This window comes from Camarhynchus parvulus, chromosome 3, assembly GCF_901933205.1.
Source record: "Camarhynchus parvulus chromosome 3, STF_HiC, whole genome shotgun sequence".
Classification (NCBI taxonomy): Eukaryota; Metazoa; Chordata; class Aves; order Passeriformes; family Thraupidae; genus Camarhynchus; species Camarhynchus parvulus.
Genome location: NC_044573.1, coordinates 80,982,438 through 81,008,383, shown reverse-complemented (window position 1 = coordinate 81,008,383; position 25,946 = coordinate 80,982,438). Strand labels below are relative to the sequence as shown.

General features: G+C 36.2%; 1 protein-coding gene across 1 annotated transcript in view; it reads right to left on the bottom strand.

Annotated features, from left to right (window-relative positions):
- The window catches only part of EIPR1 (EARP complex and GARP complex interacting protein 1), a 73,035-nt gene that overhangs the window by 29,965 nt on the left and 17,124 nt on the right, over positions 1-25,946 (bottom strand). Inside the window, exon 4 of the mRNA XM_030944690.1 lies at positions 7,613-7,769. Coding sequence (XP_030800550.1) covers positions 7,613-7,769 — 157 coding nt within the window. The remainder of the gene's footprint in view (positions 1-7,612; positions 7,770-25,946) is intronic.

Below are 25,946 nucleotides of genomic sequence, written 5' to 3'. Positions count from 1 at the left end.
AGGAGGTGCCACAGAAAAATCACTTATTTGTAAAATTTTTTTTCATTTAATTATCATATATCCATATATCACTATCCATGGAGCAGCTGTTGCCACAGACACCATTTCTATTCTGTTGCTTGAACAAGGCTAAAAACTTATAAAGTGAATATTATGGATGTTTGACATGTCAGGAAAGAAACATATAACAGGCTTGTCTGTAGATTAAGTAAGGTGGTCAGCCTAGGAAAAACATTTTTGTAGTGTCAGTGTCTGTCAGGAAAACACACAGGTAAAACTGTTGCCCAGCCTCTGGAGGCCTCAGGATGACAATATTTTTTTCCACGTACTAAGGCAAAAATTAAGGGCTGAAACAAACCTATTTGCAAAAACAATCTCTGCAGGCTTACCTTAAAGAAAAAATGTATCTACTTTTGAGAGGGACAATTTGAGTATTTTCATAAGGGATTTTTCAAAGATGGAAATATGGATACAGCACATCCTTACTAATTTACACTGTTTGTAACAAACTGCACGGTTGGTCAGGGGAATAATACCTAAAAAAGCAGAATATTTCTCTGAGTATATTTCTCCAGTGATTTAAAACACATGCCTAAGATGATCTAGGTTGCCTAGATCTGCATTCCTTCAGATCAGAAGAACAGAATGTTGAAGGTTTACACAGACCTAGCATAGATGTGCCCTCTAACACCTCTAATCCAGCAACTGCTAATTCTGGGGGAATTTGAGGTGAAGAGACTGCAAGAAGCAGCTGGGACTGTAACTGATGTGGTCCCCCTAATTTACCTCTCCATCCCCATTGCTGGAACCTGAACACTGGGATGGATGGACAGTGGGAGGCTGCAGGGCACCTCTTCAGGTCTCACAGACATTTTACCAAATAGATACATTTGATCACAAATGTACAAGGGTCAATTCTTTCATCCAACAGGCATCCAAAAGACATTTCAACCCTGAATTTTTAACTACTATGTAAGCAAGTGTCAGCAGCAGCATTGCTACATCTATAGTCATCCCAGAATATTGTGCTGGAAAGAATTCTACCCTAAGGGATAAATATTCTAAATAATAAATTCTTAATGGGGCTTTGGAGAGCAAACTGGAGTCTGATACCAAGACAACAGGGGCACCTGTTCAGTTAGTTCCTCATGAACATTTAAATTTTTCCTGCATAACTGATTTTTTCACAGTTCTGCAACACTGTTTTTCTTTAACATTTCCCACTAACATTTTAAGCAATTCAGTAAGACTGAACATAAAACTATTAGAATAAATAGAATAGTAGTAGAATAAACAGAAGTATCTATTTCACCTGCAAAATCAGTTGAGGCAGACTTCAACGCTCACTTTTTTAGTGGTATGAATAGCTTAAATGACATTACAAACAGGAAGAAAACCCCTTTTAAAAACAGCTAAATTTTTGTTCAGTGGGGAAAAATCTCAACTAATTTAGCAGTAAAACTGGGGAATATGGTAAGAACAGAAACTAAACTATGTTCAAGTTGGGATGGAGAAGTAAAATAGTACTCTACAAACTCCTTTTTTTTAACTTGCAGAGTAACACAATTTCTGCACTATTTTCTGTATCATGATTTATGAATCCAAACTAAATAAAAACAGCTGCAAAGACCTCACAAAAACTAATTTTCATTCAAGCATATGGAATCTATTTAACTTATTAGAAGTTGTAAGTTAACTGAATACATATAGTAAGTTCACAAAAATGAACAAATAACTACTTTTCCCTTTAGTATTTGCTTCAGTGTCAGATTTCAGCTTGACTAAATTTCTTTACATGAGTAGAGTCAAATTCTGATTAAAAGCTAACATAATAAATAGGGCATATAATAAAAAGTTCTATTATTTCAGTATCCAATGAATCAATAACATTTATTCCCTAGAAAAATGATTACATTGAAGAGCTCTAAGTTTTAAAATTGTACCATACTAACCACTCAAAATTACCACAAACATTCAAGGGAATGAAAATGAGAAAATGAGTGTTCTAAATTCCTCTGCTGGTTTGAGACATATTTTAAATGTAAGAAAATGTAAGAAAGTCATCTAATGTTTGAACACTGAACATTTTATTTATATATAATAAATTATTTTATTTACAATAAAGACAAATCAAAGATTCAAGAGACCAAAATCCTGTTAAGAATTCAGGATCACATGGAATTATGAAGAGAACAGAGACACGAACACAGTTTACACTTTTACCATCTCAGAAAGGATCAAAATATAAAGGGCATTATCAGTACTTATAAGCAGCTGTTAAGATACATCCCCAGTGAAAGTAGTCACTTAGTAAGTTAGTCCAAAAAAACTGTCTCTATACTTACTGTAGTATCAGAAGTGGCCAATGGAATATGTGGAATGAACCAAGTGTGAAGAATTATTCTTAAATGCCGACAATTTCAGATAGCTCTGAAATTTTGTGCATCATGTGAAGATACAATTAATATCTGCTGGGCAGCTGTTACAACCCAGCCTCCCCCACCCCCCACTCAAAAATACAGAGTTCATTTTATACTCCAGAATATGCAAGTGACAGTCCTGACACTCTCAAAGAAACCTCTATACAAATATCAGAGGGAGCTCTGTCCCCACAATTATATTTCGGGTACTGGGACATACGAAGTGTTAAAATAAAATAAGATGAAAAAACTTATGATTGCATTTATTACATCTTTGCTATAAAACATATCTAACTGGTACTGTACCACACATTCAAGACCATATGATCCTTCTAAAAGTATTGTTACTTTGGGTTTTATATTCATTAGGTACAGACTATTAAATTATTTTAGACTTCCTTTTTTTTTTTGAATGAAACTCTAAGGTAGAACTTTTACACATATATCCTGAAGCCTACAGAGGGGTTCTAGAGAAGAAGTAACATCACCAACATCATGACAGGAAAGAGAAGTGATACCTGAATAACACACGAAAATGTTACAGCTATTAAAAATATCGTTTTCAGTTTTGAGTTTCATATTCTCTTACTTCTTGGCTTTTTTACTTGAAAATGTTTTGAGATGGCTTGATTTTGTGAGCTTTTGGGTTTTTAAAAAGAAATTTAAAGGCCAAAAAAGTAAGTAAAACACTACTGGACTTCAGTCATCTGTCTTCAGGGCATCAATTATGAATGAGCCTAACTTTGATCAGGTGACTGTGTATATTAATGGAATGAACATGATGAAGCAATAAAATGTTATGTATTAAATTTCTACTCAAGTTGAAAGGACTATAAGAGCAAATTTTGTGTTCTGTAAAAAGCCAACCTTAATGAGGTTTATTCGTACTGTGTATGGCCAAGGAAGAGATGGTACTTCTCTGTACTCTATTTGGAGACCTTCAATGAAATGCTAAATAAAATCAAAGTATTTAAAATCTGTGGGAACAGCTCATTTATAATAGCTTTCTCCTTTGTGAATTCAAAGTTCTAATTTAATATTTTAGTGATAAACATCCTGGGACTCTTGAAACATCTGTGACTCTAAAGAATTTATAATTTCTCTTCCTCTCTACAGCCTCTTAGATATGGTAATATTTGCATGTTCATATCTAGGACTGAGTGGGATACACCAAAAAAAAAATTCAACCTGAGCTAGCAGAGCAGCCTAATGAAGTAATCTATCATTATTGCTAACATATTCATCCCTTTCAAACAAATTTTTAGCAGCTCTTGTTTTCTACATAGAACATGAATTCTTCACTCCTCACCTTTCAGGCTTCTCAGAATTGAGTCTCTGCTTATATTGCCTCTGTAACCTCCATTAATTTTCCTTTTACAGCTGTATTTCACTGTTCATCTAACACTTTTCCCCTTATTTATTTTCATTTTATTCCACATTTACTCCATAGATCCCAATCCAACTTACTCCACTTGTTCCCCTCTCTTTTGAAGTACATAGCTTAGTACTGAACAGGATCTGCCCTATTTTATATCTGCCACCTTTGGAAAGCAGAAAGTAAGATGCTAAGCATTGAGAGGCAAGCAGGCTTCCAGCAGAATCAAGAGAAACTCCCTGCTGTGTTATGAATTCAAAATCTCACAGATTATATTTTCTCTTATGGCCTGTAATATCTTCTTTCTCCAAGGACTATCCTGTCAAGTCTACTACCAAAAGAGTCTGCAGTAAAAACAGAGAGAACTGGAGGTTACTATTCTAAATACTAAAATACAAGTCTTCGGGATTTAACAGACAAGAGTTCTGGGGATTCCTCCAAGCTGCACTCAGAGGAATAAATCAAAATCCCACTGCTCTCCCATTTCCTTGGCCTCTCCTATGCAGACAGTACTTTGGACACAACTGCTTCTTGCAAGATATCCAGTGGCAAGTTCCTTTAGTTGAATCATATAACATTGCATAGACCAACATGCTCACTCTTACTCTGTATGAATACATACACTTATCTACAGAAGGAATTTATTGAAGAGACTTTTTTTCTTTTTAAACACACATTTCTGTGTGTATCTGGGGTTTTCCACACTGAAAGTAATTCACCCAGGATTTTTGCACTTGAAATCCTTCTGTTTTGGCTTACATGAGGAACAGCAGGCAGAGGATGAAAAAATCTTAGGCTAGAATCAAACAGAACAATTAACAGGCCTATTTGTTGGCCTAATTTAAGCATCTGTTTAATTTTCTGAACTCTCTTTATGCCATACAAGAGTTTGAGTAAAAATGCTGATGAGTCCCAAATTCAAAGCTTGGAGTCAGTAAACAATCTCAGATACTAAAAATGAAAGGTTATGCTTCATTTTTACACACTTAATTTTTAAACACTCATGCCATCCAGATAAAATGGAACTGTAGAAAACCAAATTTCTTTTTCACTTGCCTGTAATGTCTTGGACATTAGATTTTTGCCAAAGGTTTTGTCAAGACTAGAAAATTATTTCAATAGATCTTGAGTAGGAAGGGCACAGTGTTCTGTAACACACCAGCAAAGTTTAAGATTTTAGTCACAATCAATTGAAAACCCTCTTTTGGTCTTGGTTCACAAAAGAGAACTGGTATTAAACATGTCTCTGCTGGTTTTTAGCAAGAAATTTCAGATAAATTGGAGCACAAAATTCCATAAAGGAGATGAGATAAAGAGAAAAAAATGCAGAATCAGTTCTTAACATCAGTACAGAGTTGAACAAAACCAATGCCTGACATACCACGCCTAGAAAAAAATCCCCTCCTTGTGTTTCTTAGTGCATGATACTAGAAACAAAAATCTGTGAGGTAAATTTCAGCTACCAGGCTTACCTTGAAAAAAGCATGTTAAGGAAGGAAGCAGAACAGCGTAAACATGAGTAAAACTACAAGCAAATAAAGCCCTGAGGAGGGTGGTAGATGCTAGAATACATAACCAGTTGCATGTTGAAGATAGTTTTGCTTTTTTCCCCGATTTACAATCAAAACTCAATTACTTATGATCTGCAACCAGATCCATAAATCTCATGAAGCATCTCTGCAATAGATACCAAGACACACAAAAAATATCTAGCTACATGCTGCTATCTGGAGCCACTGTCACAAAGGTTGACACCAACATTACTGCTCCATCTCTAAACCGCACTGGCAACTCTGCCCACTCCTCCAGGCCCAGCATATAAAGATATGATAGAAGCCCAGTTTTTTATTTAATCTTTTTTAGCACGCATTCTGACTAATAATAGTCAAAATTAACTTCAAAAATGAAGCCTGTATCCAATCATTCACGCCTGTATTCACACTGCTCTACAGCATGCTGTGGATTAAAGTGCACATGGTCACACTAAACTCAGATCCAGCATTCAGCCTGTGGTTTTCCAGGCAAAACATAAAGGGTATGTATGTTCTAATGGCAAAGGCAAATGACAGATCCTTCTTACTGCAAGTATATGGTGTAAGACCCACCACTGATCTCATAGTGGTTGTGTACACCAGAACACTGGTCTTACATTGTGGTTTGAAAAGTGTTTACACTTTGCATTGAGGAAAATTGCTTTTCTGATTCCTATTTGGTTTCAACAGCAACCGAACCTTTACTGTCTAAGGGCTTCATGTTTTTCTAAACACTTAAGTAGTGTAATACAAAGAATATTTACCTTGCTATTTGCAGCCAACACACCACTCATTGGGGTGTGGCCTTTATGTGACACATTTAGCACAAAAGGCCTGATTTACTCATTTAGGAGTTGTGTCCAATATGAGCAAGACAAGAATAATAAAGTCTGCTCTAAAGCAAGATCCTCTAACTCAGCTGTGCTCTCCTGAAATGATTTGAGGAGTACTAAAGCCAAGTATTCTCTTTACACCTTTTATCTCTCTGTAAAACTGAATATTTTCAAATCTCTATGCATATATATAGACATGCACATAGGTAAAGGGTATTAAATAGCAGTAGATATTTGTAAGCACTAAGTACTGAACAAAATCAGATAGCAAATGACTGAAAACTGCTCATGAGCTTGTTATCAGCTGTTATTAGAGCAAAAAACAAATTCTGGGCATTCATATAATTCACATCCTGACAAAAAGCAGTTATATGCCTCCTCTTCCTCCTTTAGTGATCTGGCTACCACACAAAGTTCTGGCATTCCAGCATCAGATAGAAACTGATTATGGAAAATTAAAAGACAAAAAGCACAAAGCTTAAAAGATTAAAACAAACAACAAAACCTCCCCAATTTAGGAGGGAATATTAATTATCAAAAGGTGTCCACAATAAAAAGTGAAATTAAATAATAAAATAATTACAAGGAGGAGTACTCATATTAAAATATATAGCAAAGAATTAAAGGATGCTACTGTGAAGAAATTTAACACTCAGAAAACCTGTATCTTAGAAAAAAAGTAATCTATACATTTTGAACACACTAATATGTCTTATCTTTTCAAGACCTGCCTTATAAATAGAATCTCCAATTTACCCTTTTTCTTTGGTTAAAATTTAATCTGCAAGGCTCAAACTAGACATCTGTGGCTAGAAATGGATGCTTCCAACTTATTATATGTCCTGCATCTGGTCAGGAAGCAGCGGGAACATGCCATATACCCACATCCATAAAGCACCAAACTTGCAAATACATAATGGACAAATTTAACTTCTTCTTAAATAACAGAAAGGGAAACAAACTTCTGTAATAATCTCTGCTGTATTGCAGCTCTCCTTGTCTTGACTTATACAACAGACAAAGAGTAGTTACACAGGCATCATGTAACATAATGAATTCGTATCTTTATGAAACAATAAATTACTCACACTAAATCAGTTGAGTGAAGACTAAAAAAGAAAAAATTGCATGCAACATCAAATTTATATTCCATAAGATTCAAATTCTAAGTATTATACCTTTGTGCAACAAAGGCTTTAGATGGGGGCAGGTGGGGAAAAACACATTCGAGCAGTACACAGGCTGCTACTCCATATGTGTTTGCAGGACTTTAATATATGTTTTTAATCTATGAAACATCTGGGACTAAAAATCCAATTTATACTTTTTTTTAAAGATGGAATACTTTTAAGGTGCATAGCATAGTTTCTTCAATATAAATCTGCACAAAACTAACAGCATGGGTCTATCCTTTAGGCTTTTTCTAGAAGTATAAAATATGCAGAATCCTACCAGGCCATATTGCCATGGGCTGTGTTGTCAAGGTGACAGAGTAGCTCCAGCGTTTGAGTGTTGCTTGATGAATCATCAGGGGATTCATGACTGCCTGATTCCAATTCCTTCGGCATCCTCCAAACAGCAGCACATGTCATGACTTTAGTGTCTGAAGCTAAGCAACAGAGAATAATGTCAACAGATCATTGTATGGGAGATGCATTTTGTACACACTGCACCAACATTTACACAAATCTATAGGCAATGCACATCTGCTGTTTGAAATATTTAAAAATCTTATACCAAGATGAATTCAAAGAATGCAGAACATGGCTACAGACACAGACCTCAAGTCAGCAGTCAAGGTGCTGCAGAACTCATAATTAGCATGTAGTTGACATATGTCTTCCTGAACAAAAGCAAAATTAGGTGCTCATGAAAACTCTTTGGGATGCATGTTTTCCAAGTTTCATTTCCCATACTGATGTTAATGAATATGACAAGTTACATTGCTTGATTCCTTAACAGTAAAGATACAGACATCATTTAAACACTTCTAACAGCTATCTCCAGTTTAATCCAGAGCATTATCTCATATCCTTTACTATCAGCAACTGTTTATTGCAAAATTAGGTTTCCCAAGTAAGTATATGTCTCTAATCCCAGCAAATAAAAATGGCTTCCAAAAGAAAAACTGAACTTTCATGCATATAGCAAAGCATTACAATGTATGAAGAACAAGGCAACTGTAGATTGAGGAGAAAATACCATATGGTCTGTGCACATATGGCAGTGCCCATCACCCAGTACAGCAATTTGTAGCAGCGCAGAATGGGAGGAGACCAGAGCAGCAGTGCGTATGTTCACACTGTTCCAGCCGCTGGTCCAGGGTTCCATGAGGATGAACGGGTCGATGTGATCCACTCCAGTGGGAACAAAGGAACCAGCCACGGCCATGGTGAGCACAAGCAGGGGGGAGCGACTGCTGGCTGCAGGATGAGCTACATGAGAAGTCCAGAGGATATGTAGCAATGAATCTTCTCTTCTGAGGTCATTTTACAGGCCTCTATCTCCAAGTACATTTTAGCTGATTTTAGTCAAGAGCGTCTGATTACAGAGCCATGAGCTAACACGACCAACTTCATCAGTGGAAAGGAAAGTGGCAGCAGCTGCATGTAATGGGAGTGTTTTCAAGAGGAAGCAAGGACACTGAAAAGGTCTTCTCAGGCTAAAATGATACTAACAGAGGAAAAAACCATGTATTATAAAGGTCACCAATCTGGATATTCTATATGGAAAAAGAGGCAGACGAACAACACAGAATAGGATAAAAAGTAACTGATACATAGTAAGTCCTGAGTACAAGAATGAAGAAATGTTTAAAATGCAATCATATGAAAATTAAAAAAAAAAAACCTGGAGGAAAAAAAAGGCCATTTCTGCAACAGGAAACAGGGATAGGAGGAAGACTTTATATGAATTCAGAACACACAATCACTGGATATTTGATAGATTGTGCTGAGCACAAATTGTATGTATGATGCACATAACTGTTCTACAGTGATTTGGATATACAAGTTGAATACAGTAAAAAGAGACCATACATCTCAAGATGATAGAAAATCCCTTATTTATTAACACTTAATTGAACTTTTGCTAATTGTAGAGCATGCTAACTAAACAGCTATTTCTGAATCATTCCAGGCAAATTGTTTACTCTAGATCCACATGCCACTGAGGAAGAGAAGAAAGCAGCAGTAGATGGCTACCTTTCCTAGGCAAAGGGCAAACTAACACACGGAGCGCTTTGTACACCATGCAAGTAATAAATAATTTAAAGTGCAACATAGCTAAAGAAGGGGAGACTTATCAAACGTTTCACTTCAATGTGACAGACCAGTAATGAACAGCTTCTGGTAGACTGTAACTACTAAAAGGTCTGTACCATGCATATAAAGCATTAGCTTTTCCACTATTATCAAGATCATGGCAGAGAACCACAAAAGCAAATCATGGAAAACAAACTACACGCTCCTCAAGCCATCCTTCCGCTCCAGCACAGCACTGCGAGTCTTAAGAGAACTTTAAAATGTCACAAAGAAACTTAATATTTAGGAAACAGATAAAAAAAAAAAAAAAGTAGTCTGCACAAAAAACACTTTTCAATACACTGATAGGTCCTATCTTCCCCAAGAATTACCTAATAAATATTACCTTTTGCTTTTTAGTTGAAATTTAACTTACAAGGTTTCAACTAGTAATCAGTGGTGAGCCCAGTTCTTTAAACTTACGGTACAATCTATGACATAATTAAAAATGAAGAATCAGCTATCACTTCTATAGTAGTTTTGGGATGGAGGGGTGTAGTTTGGGTTTGCTTGGTTTGGAGGGTTTTTTTTTAATGTTTTTGGGGTGGTTTTTTGTTGCTGTATTTTACAAGCTAGCTAACAAACAAATTTTTATGCAGCCAGATTTTTAAAAGGATAGAGACTGATTTTAAGTATTGTTCACTTTTGATAAATTTAAAATTACTTCTACTAGAATATATGTAAATATAATGAGATTGTGAAGGCCATCTTACATAGCAGGTGTCTGAATACAGAAACCAAAGGGGCCCTTTCCATGGGCCCCTTTCTTTTCTCATGTGTGACATGTACAGCAATATCCAACATTGATGTTTCATTATCCTGGTACAGTTTCAATTCAGATTTCTCATTTCATTTATAAAAATCTGCTGTTGTTCCACTTTTCTTAAAATTCTGTGATAATTGTGAAGCTGCCCGTAAAACTTGCATGATCACCTCCTACGCCATGTTTTTTCTGAAAAGTTACAGCAGACCACATTCTTATGGTTTCAACTTTTCTTGCTAGTAGATGGCTAGGTGGTCCCAAAATTATTTCAAACTGTGGTTGGTAAAATATGGAGCAAATGCATTAACATTTCAATGCCCTGCATCTGTTCAAGAAGCAGTGAGAACATGTCATATACACATACCCATAAAGCACCAAACTTGTAATGGACAAATTTAGCTTTCTTCTGAATACCAGAAAAGAAAAGGAAACAAATCCCTGTAATAAACTCTGTAGTACTGAGCTCTCTTTCTCGTAAGCAAGAGAAATGAGTAATTACACAGGCACCATATAATATGAATTCTCATCCTTAACAAACAATAAATTACTTCCACATAGGCCAAATCAGTTGAGGGAAGACTGAAAATCAAAGACTGAAGTGCAACATCAAATTTATATTCCATAAAGAGATTGAAATTGCAAGTATTGCTGCTTTGTGCAGTAAAGGTTTTAGATGGAGGAAGGTGGGGAAAAACATTTTCAAGACATCTTTCCTCTAACTACAGCACCACAATCCTAAAGACAGCCTTGAAATGGTATTTTAGCTTCTTCAAACTGGAGTATTAGCTCCTTGCACAATCAGATTTCCAGACTGAAAACCCTAAAATAACTAAACAAGCATCATTTTGAAGACTGAAGGAGGCCAAAGCATGAGTGTATATGTATGTGTGTATATATATATAGAGAGAGAGAGAAAAATCCCCCAGAAAATTGAGGGGATTCAGGCTCCTATAACACTTTGGTGGTTTGAAAACTGAAGTACAGGTTGGCGCAGAATTTCATATGCAGAATTTTGTGCAGTTCCATGCCTGTTTTACTTCACTGGGACTAGTGGTGAAAGATAAATTACATTGCACGTCAGAAAGGGATAACACTAAAAGCCAACAAGCACAAAACTTCGACATTCAGCACATACATTATCTTCTGCCTTCAGCTGGGTTTGATGATGCTCAGGAAAGTGACACACCCCTTTCCAGCTGCTGAATGTTTACCAAATTGAACAACACTGTCTGTGCATTGTAAATATTCTAATTTTAAACTTTGGAGAAATTCTGGAATTAGATACATGGCTGAAATCTGTAGAACAAAGACTTGTATTCAGAGCACTACTAACTTCTCCTTGGACAGTTCTGACACTTTGTTAATTCCCAGATGTGTGAAACCAAAATGGAATTTCCAGAGCCAGAGAATTTTAGATATGGCTGGCCTTAAGGAAGACTTAAGTTACTTTTATATAAGGAACTTACTTTAAAATATACCATTTTCTCTCTTGTAAAAGAGAGGGCAAATCTAAGTGCTGAGTGAAAGTGTCATTCTTCCGGTAGATGAAGTGGAGTTTCTTCTGAGTCACAATTCCTCTTAATAGAATAACCACTAGCTACAAACCTACAAACACAAAATCCACAAACACAAACAGGAATTCTCACTACATTGAAATCTAAGTCCCACAACAAGCTTCCCATGGCCACATGAAAAGCTCACTAACAGTATACAGTATTTGTGACATTATCCATATAGCCTTATTTCCCAAGTGATCATATGAAAATTTAAAAATCCAGTGTTAGTAGGTAATTTCACTACACCTCTGTAGTGTCATTGCTTATCTAGAATGCCTACAGGCAAAAAGAAACTCCAGGTTTTCCCATCTTTTACTATTTTCACATCACATTACTGCACATATGCATACAAAATGATAATGTTTTTATCTACCAGCTCTCACATTACCTCTTTAAAATGCTAAAAGACAAGTATGAAACTAATATTTAAATGGCAATGCCAGTTATTCTGTAAAAGAAAGACAAACAAGGTAAAAACATGGTGTCTCTATGTCATGCATCTATGCCTTCCTTTAGCTGAAAATCATTTTTTGCATCCCTGCTTCATATTGAAACAAGAATTTTTATTTATGTCAGAGCACCAATGCAGAAGAGAACAGATAAGGTTGTGTTGAAGTTTTATCACTGAGTATATTAAGAAAAATGTTACAAGGTTTACTAAGCACTACTGAACTTTCATAGAGAGTAAGTCAAAGGTTTGAAGAAGGATGTCCCACTGTATTCCTCATGCATTGTTCACATTAAATGATCCAGAAATGAGACAATGAACTATTGAATCTTTGTCATATTTATTCATCCTCATTCAAGAGGGGGAAATATTTGCTCCTTCTCATCCCTTATCAAATTCATCACACATCTTCAGTGTATCTTTTGCTAGGTACAGCTAAGGATGGAGCTAAATGTACTTGCTCCAACTGCAACAACCCTCTGTTAAGCACCATTTCCCCAAGTCCACCAATATTATCTCCTGAGCAGAGGACAGTATCTGCTAGAGTGACTGCACATAGTTTCATCTACCTAGTTCTGTTGAAAAGATCCAGGCTTACAAACAAGCAAAACAGAATTTAAGGAATAAACAAGTAATCCCATACTTCAACAGCACTGAATTAGGAAGCAACTACACATTAAACTGGTAGCAATAGGGGTACAGTAATCAAATGTAAGAAATAAACTTTGCTGAGTTCAAACTTCGTTGAGTTCAGCCAAAGCCTAAGAGATAATCATGGCTGTAGAACATGAGGCCATCCTTGGTGCCTACTTTACAAGTTGAGCAAGCAAGAAAACCCTCTACATGAAGAGTGTGCAATTCGCAAAGGGTCACAACATGGTCAGTTAATACCAATTTTCCCTGCAGTACCAAAAGGACTTCTCAATGAGAAGTCCTTTTGGTACTGCTAACTAATGACAATTTTTAGCTTTATACTACCAGCTGGTTCCAGCACAGAAAAAAAAGCAAAAGCTGTAGATTGGTGGGACATCCCATTTACCTTCATCCAAACACTGTCTTCCCTTGGAGAACTGCTCCAACTTAAATTAAGAGTGAGAAATAAGTCTGGGGGAAAATACCTGCCTGAAATTTAAAAATAACAAGAAGTTACTGACCAGAGTTCAGAAAGAAACACTGTAAGGTTAACTACAGGGAGCTGTTACTCCTTGATAAAGTTCCTTCGCGCACAACAAATCAATTCATGGCACTGCTGCTGCTGCTGAACACAGTAGCCAGCAGACATCCCTTAAAAACAACACAATCGTTTCTGTACTAGATGCAAAAATAAAAATCTATGGATATAAGAACACTGCTGATTCCAGATGCAATACAGTTGTTCAGGACACTGAAAGTCATTCCTGCTGTTGTAGAAAATTACAATTTTTTTATGAACTAGTAGTTTTTAAAGCTAGAAAGGATGGCCTGTGTACTTCAGATCGCTCTTGATTTCGCATCAGCAGTTCCTACAGTTGAAGACTTGCAGAATGAAAGAAGTGAGCTCTGGCACATTTCCAGACTTAGACAGACAAACTTAAAATTTTAAGTAATTCAGAATTCTTATAAGGATTCCTTCAGAAAAGGAATCCTTATAAGAAAACTGCAAAACTACAAAGAACACAACTGAACATCAGATACAATAAAATCTGTTTATACAGTCTTCTTAATTTATTCCCTTTAATAAAAAAGTTTTTAAAAGGACTTAACATGCAACCTCAGTAAACATACTAAGAAAATCAATTGATATCCAACCACTGATGCAGTGAATCAGAAGAGCCAAACAAGAAATACACAGTCTGATTTGTCCCCAAGACAAACCAAGAAAATCCCCAACAAAACAAAAGGCAAAAACCGCACCTGAAACTACTTTAGAGAGACTTTCATCAAATGTTACTAAAATAAATATGAAATACAAAAGATTCAAATAATATATGGAATATAAAAACCAAACCCTCAATGGAAGTGTGGATACGAATCAATATTCTGAAGTTTCAGCAAATGAGGACTGAGTACATTCAGAAACACACCAAATCTGTTCTCCTTCCTGTTTCAGGTGTGGACAGATGCACATTTAGGACTTACTAAAAAGTCAGTATTATCCTTCACCCATGTTCACTCCCAGAAGCTGTTTCTGCAAATGGGAAGCTACTACCTTTTGAAGTAAATACAGATATTAGAAAAAAATAAAGGAGAAACTTATTTTAAGAGGATTAATTAAAAATAATCTTTATTATTTCACAACAAAGTTTAAAAGAGTATTTTAAGAAGTTAGCACCCCTCTTAAGCAAAGCGTTAAGTGGATACTACTACAATATAAAAGTACAAGAAAAGAGTTCAATGGACATTTACAAACACTACCACCTGCCCCTCCCACCCCTCCACTCTTATCCAACATATTCAAGTGGATCTTAATCCCAATTATACAGGTCCACACTGGACAACGTTACAGTTCACTATTACTCAATCATCCACCTTTCATGCTTCTGGCATCACTTGCTGAATAAAGCCCACCATGCCGCTGCAGTCCTGACCGGCCAGAAGCTTCCAGCAAACCAGATATAGGTCCTTCATAGCCATATCATTTTACATACCACTTTAATCTTTACGTTCAATCATTCTTTATGGTCTTTCTTAATGAAAAACATCATCTATCACCCTTGATTGTTCTTCCTCCTCTCAAAATTCAAGTCAATTATTGCTAGCCTCCCAGTCTCTTTCTGAATAATTCTAGAAGACATTTTCTATGTACATCAGTAATTTAGTATTTTCAAGTTAATTCCTGATCACCAATAGCTATACACACCTGACTGCACTATCTACAGGAACAGTATTTTCATATTACTTTTTGCTGTCACTCTACTTCATTCCCCTGTGTTTAACCTTGAAACCTGAATGACAGTGCTTCCTACATCACTGCCTGCAGACATTTACAGTAAAGCTGGAGGAGCTGAAGTATCAGTGCCTGACAGGGTTTGCTCTTTGATCAGCTCAGGTGGTGCAAAGCCAGCTGTCTGCAGTTATTCTGTTGCCCAGGGAACAACAACTGAAGTGTGTACTTCCTAAATCTGCACAGGAGGCCCTTCTGCAGCATTGCCACAGCAGCTCGTGCTGCGCAAGGCTGAAGTGGTGAAGCTGCTATAGCTACAGCCCAGCTGGTGCCCATTAGTGCTCTCAGTATGACAGGAACAAGCAGCTAGTGCTAAGAACCCTCCTCCCTTCCACTGACAAACAGTTAGCACTCTTTCTTATCAATCAATGCGAACATGCTTCTTCAAGTTTAATAAAATTAAGAAATAAGAACAAAATTACTCAGGTATGCATATTTTATTAAAAAAAATAATACTCCTTTCAGCATTTTTAATCAATTAATAAAAAAAACCAACTGTATTCTGTTTATTCAACATCATGTCCTTCACAAGCAAAAAAAGAGGTGGAAAACAGACCATTTGTTTTCTGGGTTAGTAACTTCATCTTTTGTTCTAAAAGCCTGTGCAGTCCTTGATTTTACATTTTTTCTGAAATACAGAGGGTGAGATACATGTAGGAATAATGAGCCACAAGGAGTTTAATTTTTCTTTCCATTATTTAAATGCACTTTTTAGCTACCAAAAACCAGACATTGATTTTCAAAAAAACCCACCAAACAAAACAAAACAAACCCACAAAACATGGAAACACAGCAGCTCACTCTTTATCCTAACAGTAATATGTTTGCATATAAACAACTACTAGCTAGATACATTATTTTGAGATACACTCAGTTTTCTGTTCATTAGGACAGTTACAAGTGCTACAATAAGAAAGGTATTTTTACTAATACGAGAGTAAGTTGTGGTTGGGATTTTTCTTAGTTCAAGGTATTAACAAGTAGCACATCCAAAAAGTCCAAAGAAAAAGACTAAATATTGCCCTACTCTAATCAGTAGTTTTCTCAACTTGGGGCATTCAAACAATACATCATGTTGTTAGTTGGCTGCTAAGAACTATGCAGTTCTCATCTGTTTACACCTCAGAAACACTCACAGGAGAAAAACTCCATGGCATTTTTTTATTGAACTCAAGTGGAGAAAGATATATAGCTCCTTCCCAAAAGGCTTATAATGTAATTATGGCTTCATAAAGGCTTCATAAAGTAATTATGAAAACATAACCAAATAGAAACAAACCCAGAAATACCTTGGCAGTCAAACCTTCAGCTCAGGGATGGGATAGAATTCCTTTGACCAAGTACCCCTTATGTTTATGTCAAATACAGAGTCCTACTGGTGTGTACAATCTCAATGGGATTGGAAGTATGGATCTTTAGGAGGGATGGATCAGGAAGGTGAGAGGGGATAATCACCCTTTTTAAACATCAGCAACTAGAGTGCATGGAGCTCCCAGCTCAAATGAGAGATTATGGTTTAGGATTAGAATGTAGACCAAAGTGGCAAAACGCAGCTGGTGTCTGCTAGAAGGATGAAACAAAGGATAACACCATCTTCTGACAATGAGAAGGAGTTTCCTTTGTCCTTGTGTAGGACTTTAATAAGCTCAGTGTCTAGCAGACAGGTCTTTGCTATCCTCAGGATTGAGGGATCCCAGGCTGCCAAGACCAGTAGAAAAGTCAAGTTCGGGAATATTTAAAGAAATTGGATCCTAGTAATGCATCCACAAGAACTGAGGAATGGCCAATATATTTATAAGGCCAGTTTCAATTAACTTGGAAAGGTCATGGTGCTGGAGAGAGGTTCCTAAGGACTTCGAGAAAGTAAATGGCATTCCTATATTTAAGATGGGCAAGAAGCATCTACACACTAGTCAGTCTTTCCTTAGTCCCCAGGAAGGTGACAGACCAAGAGAATCTGAAAAACATTTCTAAACATGAGGTGACTGGAACTACTCAATACAGATTTATGAAGGACATGTCAGACCTCATGTCTGACAAATATCATTGCATTCTGCAGTGAAAATTAAATTTAAAACAGGCTTGGTAAAAATGGGGAAAGCAGTTGATGTTTTTTACCTTTAACAAACCTTTGGCCCGTAACATCCTCACAGACAAACTGAACAGGAGGGTTGGGTTCAAAACTGATTGAACTGTAATTCTCAGAGGGTTGTGGTCAGTGGCATAAAAGTCATCTGGAGCCAGTCACTACTGGTATGTCTCAGGAGCTGGCAGTGTCGCCAGCACTGTTCAGCATCTTCATTAATGACCTCAGGGAACATCAGAGGGACAGAAACAGGCTGGTAAGCAAACCAACAGGTACCTCAAAGTTCAACAATGCTCTGCAGAAAGGGCCCTGAAGGTCATGGTGACAGCAATTTGAGCATAAGGAACAGTGGAGAAGTGCTGTTAGTCTACTAGATGGCATGTGCAGCCACAGTGGATATCATAAAATTATGCTGAGCTGCAAAACAGTCTTCACAATATCAAAAAAGACAAAAATATTAACCTCAAATTCTCATACTTCCTGTAGTTGTCACTCAAATTGCTGCAGTAGCAGAAATGTCCTAAGTTTTATGTCTAATGGCCAGAAACATTGATGCTTGCTTGATGACACACACAGAAAAAAAACCTACCCCATACAACCAAAAGAATTAATGCTGCCAACTATCACCTAGAAGCAGGAGAAAAATCTCAAACTAAAATAGTTCTCAAAACATTTTAACATGGCTTCATAAGAGGATATGCAGATAATAGAATATGCTACAGAACTGATGTCATCATATAACTACAATAACTCAAGATTTGCTACTTTATAAAAAATTAATCATTTTTATAACTATTTAAGATATTGCTAGCACTTGAATCGTGATGTTGGTAAGTCAGCAAGAGGGGAAAAAAAAAGATGAAATAAGAAAAAATCTTAATCATTCTCTTAAGGGTATGAAGGAAGAGATACTTCCTTGGCCTCTCCAGCTTTCCAAGAAGGATAGGATAATGGAAAATGAAAGCAGGCTATCTTTCCATGGTAGAAAGAACGTCTCAAAACATGGAATGCAAAAAAAGTGAGGTTGCAAAATGTCTTAACATTTACTGGAAGGAACTTGCAGAGTATACTTGGCTTCACCTGCATTATTTGGGAATATCTCAGAAGTCTAATGCAAAACTAGTCTAATACAGAGAAAAGCAAGCCTTTAACTTTCACTTGCGCAACGAAATTGTTGCACAAAGATGCCTATACACAAACTGTAAGAATTTACATGTTTCTGCAAAATGTTATTTACTGTAACAATAGCATTGACTGGACATGGCAAAAGAACACATTCTCTTGCAGTCTTCTATATTAGTTAATACCAATATTTGAAAATAGAGTTTAAAAACTATTTTGAATTAGAGACAGAAAAACACTTCTTTTGTTCTAAGCGAAAAAATAATTTAAAAAGGGGAAGAGAATTAAACGTTCTAATAGTGAAAGAGAGAGCAGTCTGATAATTCAAGAGATTATCCCTCAATGACAGCACTAATTCAGAAGCATTTTATCCACTTTCTGCATTTAAAGCACTCTTTTCAATATCATGACCATTCTGTTATACTTGAATTTCTGTCATTTTCTCTCCTCCCTCTTCTGACATTCATTTTCTTTTGCTTCATACAAAAAATGTTGCAATTATCCTGATAATCACTGTCAAATAAAGATGAGATTCTAAATCAAGGGATAAGAAGGATCTGTGCTTCAAGTTAAGTGTATTATACATGGTCCACGGTCCCCCAGCTCTCATACTTTTCACTGTGCATCTGCTCTTGCACACTGGCTCAATGCACATCTATGCACAGAGGCCTTCAAATTTGAACAGAATTAACATGCAACAATTTCTAAAGCTGTTCATCACTTGTGTAGCATTTTTTCATCACGTGATCAGACAGGCAACCATTTAATTTAAAACCTTACTGCAAACTACTTGTAAAGAAACACTCAAATTACTTACAACAGCTAGAATTCCTAGGAAAAAAACATTAAAAGAACATTAGGAACACCAAGGACATTTATTTCTTCATTTAAACTATGGGAATAAATCTTCTGTACATCCTACCACTACTGCTGAGAAGAGGGAATATTTAAAGACACATTCCACTTCTGTGCCCATTTTAATGGCTGTAGCATATCCCATGGCTGTACCAATGATTTCCCTACACGGAGTGCTTTCATTACAGCAAGGCAGAAGTGTCACCTGCTGTCTTCAATACTAAGCAGATGAAGCATCACCAGCAGCATTATTTCCAGTATCCTTACTGATCAATTTTCTCTGCAGAAAGTTTTTTTTAATACATGAGTTCACTGTAAGTGCAATGCACCAGACAGCCTCAACATAACTCAATGTAGATTTATTGTTTTGAAATAATGGATTTTAAAGGCAAACTATTTTCAACAAAATTAAATACCAGTTTTGTGTTTGTATGCTCTGAATCCAGAAATGCAAGATATTTGTATGAAGTCTTCATAACCACTGCACCAGGGCACCTATCTTTTTGGAAAAAATCCAAGTGAAAACCAGGATGTGCGCACACACATGCCTGCCTGCATGTGGAAACTTGAAGGTAACAGCTTTGTCCAGTCTCACTTCCTTTTGCCCTCTGGTGGCTTTTTATGTCCCCTACACGAAACAGAAGCGCAGAATCTATTTTTGTAGGAGTTTAAAAATACATTTGAACTGGGACAATAAATGTGTTTCCACATATGTTTCCATAGATTTGAATAAGAATTTGAATTCTTAGGAGAAGCAGAGGCAAGCACAAATACAAAAGACGACAGCAACATAGAAACTTACTAATTATGCTTTTAAATTTAGATTAGATAAAAATTCTGCTTTTAAATTTAGTTTTACCTCTTCCTAGTGAAAGGAATTAATCTAGCTTTATCTCATGGACTTAAAACAAAGATTTATCTGAAAGGCCAAAGTTAAAACCAGAGGAAGCATTCCACTGCGAGCTCCTGAAACAGCATTATTAGTGTAACAGTGTCAAGTACCTCATCTTGCAGACCTGACAGTTTCAGGTAATTTCATGCCATGGAAAAGGTGAGAATAGAAGGACTCAAAAGATGAGCTCCTCTGCTTACAAAAGTTAGTTAATGCATGTAGAGAAAAACAGTTCAAGCCATCCCAACATGATGCTGTACTCTAAAGTGGTAGTTACAGTTCAGGAAAAAGTTCTTTATATCAAGACTGACAGTTTTCTGGGCCTTGTGTGCAGCAGTAGATGAGGAAAACAGCAAACCATCAGCATCCTTACAAAGGGCACTGAGAATAAAAGAGAAGTGATTGTTTCACAGCCCCATGAAAACCTGATAAGCCTTTCTATGAACTCAGAAATCACGAAGCTGGCAAACAACTCCAGCTCATGATCTGATTCAGCGTTTGGTACCTGAAAGCAGATAGAAAAGAAGTGCCTTCTTCAGAAGAAAGAACGAGTATGAATTAAGACAATTATCATTGCTAGAAACTTAATTTTGCCTCAATGAATGCGTGCACCTAATATCCAGTAATTAAACATTCTCTTCAAATTGAGCAGCATGAAGCTTTTACTTTAATTCATCAAGATTCTTTAAGAACCTCCACAACACCTACTAATCCTTATCACAACAAAACCACCCCATAGCACCAGACACTGTAAAAATGCTATACAAAAAAGGATAACTGTTTCAAAATATCCTCTTCTCTAGAAGGCTGAAATTATCTCTAAAACAATTACTCAATTTTGTGGAATAAGCCACACAACAGGAACAGTGTATTATTGAGATCAGCAGAACAGAAATTCTTGACAAGATCTTCATACCATAATTTATTTCATATACACCTTTATCACATCTTTCATCTAATTTCTGAAGTACCTGCATGTTTCTCTTCAATACATTCTCCAAAACAGTCTCTGTATTTCATAGAGGTCTGCAATGGAGAACTATGACAGGTATTTATTTTTTTGGCAACTTGCTTAAAATAATGTCAGGTACAGGTCTCCAGCCCTGAGGCCAAAAAGCACAATCAAATGAAATTTTTTGGAGGCTAACTTAAAAGGAGGAGGCTACACTCCAACTACTCATGAATTTCTTGGACTACATCTGGGCATTATGGTCTGAAAGTACACTGTAACTTGGCCCACACTAAAACTGCTCAGGGAGCACCCTCACAGTTTAACAGTAGGCTCTACTGCAAATCAGTCCCTAGGTCATTGCCATAGCCCTGTTCCAAGTTATTAGAATACATATATAACCTTACAATAGTCTAATAACCTGAGATTATTTATTTTACTCTACAGGTTACAATTTCCAGCAAAAATTTTCATTACAGCAATACTGCTGTAAAAAAACAACCAAGCAAGCAAAAAAAAAAACAAAACCAAAAAACCACAAAAACAAAAAAAAAAAAAAAAAAAAAAAAACAACCAAACAAAAAACAAAACAAAAAAAAACCAAAAAAACCCCAAAAAAACCAAACCAACCAACAAACATGCAGCTGTTTGATACCAAAACCTGATTATTCGACATTAAGACTTGCACAGCCAGCGGGTTCTATCCCTCACAAACTAGCAGGTAAGGCTTGTTTTCTTAAATTGTTTTCAGTGTTGATACAGCTCACACACATACTTTTCACATCGGTTTCCACCCTACGTGACATCATTAGAGTAAATCATTCCAAACATCAGACTTTAATGCTGTTATTTTTATCACCTATGCTGTGACAAACTAATTTTCAGGTTTTCAATTCCTGTTTTCAACATAAAAGTACTCTTGTGGTCGTGAAAATACCCTTGCAACACAATTTACAATTGCATACAATCAGCATAACCATTCTGTTTAGTTTGCTGGCACAGTTTAAAACAGCTGAAAGAGAAGCTGAAGCCTCTAGACCATTGTTCATCTTACAGCAACAAAGCTAAAAGTTAGTTCCAACAATATGGATCTAACATCTTGGCAAATTATTTCACCAATCCTTTCTGTAAATGCCACAGAAAGGAAGAAAAACAGGAAAATAGCAGAAGTTGCCACAGATAACGAAGAAACAAAATTTAAAACAAGAAATGCTAATCAAAAACCAAAACATGCAGACATTTAACCACACCAATAGTTTTTTGTATGGACAATCTCTGCTAACACCTAAGGGTGTTATCTCTAACATTTCTCAAGCCTCCCACTGACTGACTGCCCAAAAGCTATTTTACCATGTCACACTTCTTTGTGTTTTCACATATCTCTTAGTTGTTTTTGGGATCTCCTTCCTCAGGATCTCCTTATTTCTCCAACTCTACCATTGACTTAATTTCCTCACTTTGTCTTTCAGCAAGCATTTTCCCTATTAGACCTGTGACAGCAACAGTACAATTGTCTACAATTATGCTGTGAGACACGGTCCTTCACTCTTGCCCCTCCAAGCACATCTTTCTCCTGCTCCCAGGGTAGCTGCATACAATCACATCCCAAAAATTCACCTTTGCAATAGTGGAGACCACTACCAAGGGCCAACTGGAGATTCAGCAGGCAAACTATTTTCCACCTATGCAGAGTTTTCAGTCTGGATCATTTTTCTGTTTCCTCTCCATTATCTCCCCATCATGTCATGCAAACCCACCAGCAGTTTGCCTTAACCCTTGACTTCCCAAACAATTTTACCATTGCTAAGTTTCTGTTCAACATGTAACAGAACACAGTAACTACCCAAGTAGCTGGCCATTACACAGAATCAAAATTCAAACAAACCACTAGTTTCTTTACTGACATGCTAAATAGATTTATCTGTATCTCAGAGCAATGCACAAATCTGGGGGTTAATTCTAGCTTATAGGATATAATGAAAGCTATATTCAGATTTTGCAAATAATGCTGTATAAGCTATAATTATATTTATAAAACATTATTTTAGAATGACAGCTTTCCCCAAATTCATCACCATAATCATTCACTTCAACCTTTCTACTTAGTATTCTGGTCCACAGAGACCAGATCCAAGACTCACTCGAAAAGAAGCCATCCATTGCTGGCAAACTGGCAAATAGCTGCAGAATTCTTTAAATGGCTTACAGAAAAATCCCTCTGACTTCCCCATTCCTTTAATGATGCAGCTAAAGTTTACTTTATAAGTCCACAGGAAATAGTCTGCCTCCATTTTAACAGTATCCCAAAACAGCAGGTGAGAGACAGGGAGGGGTGTATAAACAAGGCAACAGATTAAAAATAAGTTCTGCATTAAACAAAGCAAATTCAAGGCATGACTCCCCCAGCCCCTGAACCCACATAAAATCTGCACCTACACAGCAAATCCACCTAACTTGGAAATTTTTCCAAACACCTCACAACAGTGTATGATAAGCTGGAATGACAAAAAGGGCATCATCAATATATTTCCAAGTATTACCCAGCATCATATTAATCATCGTATTAATGCAGGAATCCAAATTTTTTGGCTATTTATAGAGCTGAGGCTTCCATCACCTACTTTACATACAAAAATTATTAAACACACCCCAGCCCATTGACTTGGTATTTCTTGTTGCCTCAGAACATTATTAAAAGTCCATGAAATGGCTTTCTGAATTCCCCTCCTATAGCCTGAAACTTGAGTAATATTGAGACTGTATACAGATATTTTTCCAATGGAGTCTAGCACTTTGTCAGGTCTCCACTGTTCTAGTTCCCTAGATACTCCCCTTTAGTGTAAATTACAGGGTTTTGTCATTTCACTTTTTCACAACGAAAAAATTATCCTAGAGTAGGCTAGGATGCTCTTCTGAATAATGAAGCAAGCTCCTTTCAAACTTGGAGTAGGAATACACATGTGAAATGATTTTCCCCTTAGCAGTTGAAGACAGTGCTTGGTTAGTAACCAACTTCTTGAAGACGAATTTATCTTCATTTTTAAACTTATTATATTTAGTGTACCATCATTCTCCTTGGTTCATATCATTATTTGAAGGGTACATTCTTGACCCTCAACCCACCCCATAATTCTTCTTTTCTGATATTTAAGTGTGGATTTCTACTAGGAAATGCTATGGTCTCCTTAATTACTTTGTCACCTTTCTTATTCACTTTTTAGAAGTGCCACTTCTGTCCAATTTTAATTTAATGAAAGTAATAAAAAAGAGAATAGTCAACTGACTACAACTAGCCAGACCAGTAAAAAGAAGAAAGGTGTAAAGTTCCTAGAATTGTTCTGACAGATTTTGCACTAAATGCAGCATCCTCCATTTTAATTCTGGGCTACTGTAAAGCAAATTATATGATTTCTGCTTTGCTGAACATAACTTTAGGATATTAATAAGTATAATAGGCAAATAAGTACATGTAAATTTTCAGAAATTTCAGCATTAAACAAATTACAATGCAACTGTAGCACTCTATCTTATAGTCATCTTTTATTATCATCGTCCAAAAAACATCCCTAAATTGCATTGTTCTCTCAAGAATCCAACCTTTTAGTTTTTTAAGACCTAATCTGTCTCATACTGAACTTTAACAATCTAATTTAACTTTTAAAGCTAGAAGACTACCAAACTAATTTCTCCCCTTGATTTTTACCTACTTTAAATCTGTCAGTAACAATCTTATTCTCTTCAAGAGGAAAAAAAACCAAAAAAAACCACACCCCTGTTTTAATTCAGTTGATTTGCTGCAGTAGAAGAGAAAAATGATGCATCAACATGTCACAAAACCAATAGTGTTTGAGTTCTTCTGGATACCTCAGATATTAATTTTACAAAGCCTTCTTCCCCTGCCCCTGAGATATTCAGACTATAACCCTTCTTTTCTCTTCTTATACTTAGCTTCTTTCATATATTTATGCACTTTCTCTCTTCACCTAGGGAATCTGTGATAAAATATAACATTCCTAATTCTCACAACATCAATTAGCTGCCAAACACATTTGCAAAAAGAGGAGCTACTTCTCAGTGTCTCCTGAAGACACATTCTGTCTCTCAGTAATGTCAGTTACACCAGCATGGTCTTAATACATTTCTAGCACAAAATATTGGTGAGTTAAAAATGTGTAGCACAGGCAACTGCTGTGCCACCAGCATAGCAAATTCCTGATCTTTTCTGGGGGTTGGACAAGATTATACATAACTAGTAAGCCTAACACTTGAGAATAAAATCAGTCATAACAGTATAAAATTTCCTAAGTGGCATATTCATGATCAGTGATGGGGGGAAACCACTACAAACGAGGCAGGAACTGAGAGTAATAAGTTCTCCCTTTGTAATTATGTGATTAGGTCAGTATTTTTGAAGTGTGTGCATGAGGAGGGGCCTGAGAAGAGACACAGTTCCACAATTTTTTTTCAATACATTAAGACAAAACATCCTAGAAAATGGAATTTCTGGTTAATATCCAAAGACACAATTGTTCCAATGCTACTGGAACCACTATTATTCTAGTTAATATCATAATTGAGAATGCATCATTAATAAAGCCTTGTATTTTTTCAATGTCAAACTTAGACAAAATTGTAAATACTGATGCTAACAAAAAAAGGCTGCTTCCTGCATTTTGATTTTAGATTCAGGAAGGTATTTTCCTTTTTAAAACCTAGTTATACATTGGTACTCTAGTAAAATATCTTGAACAAAGAATACAGAGCACCCTTTCATTTAACTTTACTGACTGTTTAGAGAATATAGTTCCCAAATTACATATTCAGCAAGGATTTAAATTTTCCTGTGACTTCTTGTGAACAAGAAGATGAGCCATCTTATTTTTACTTTCT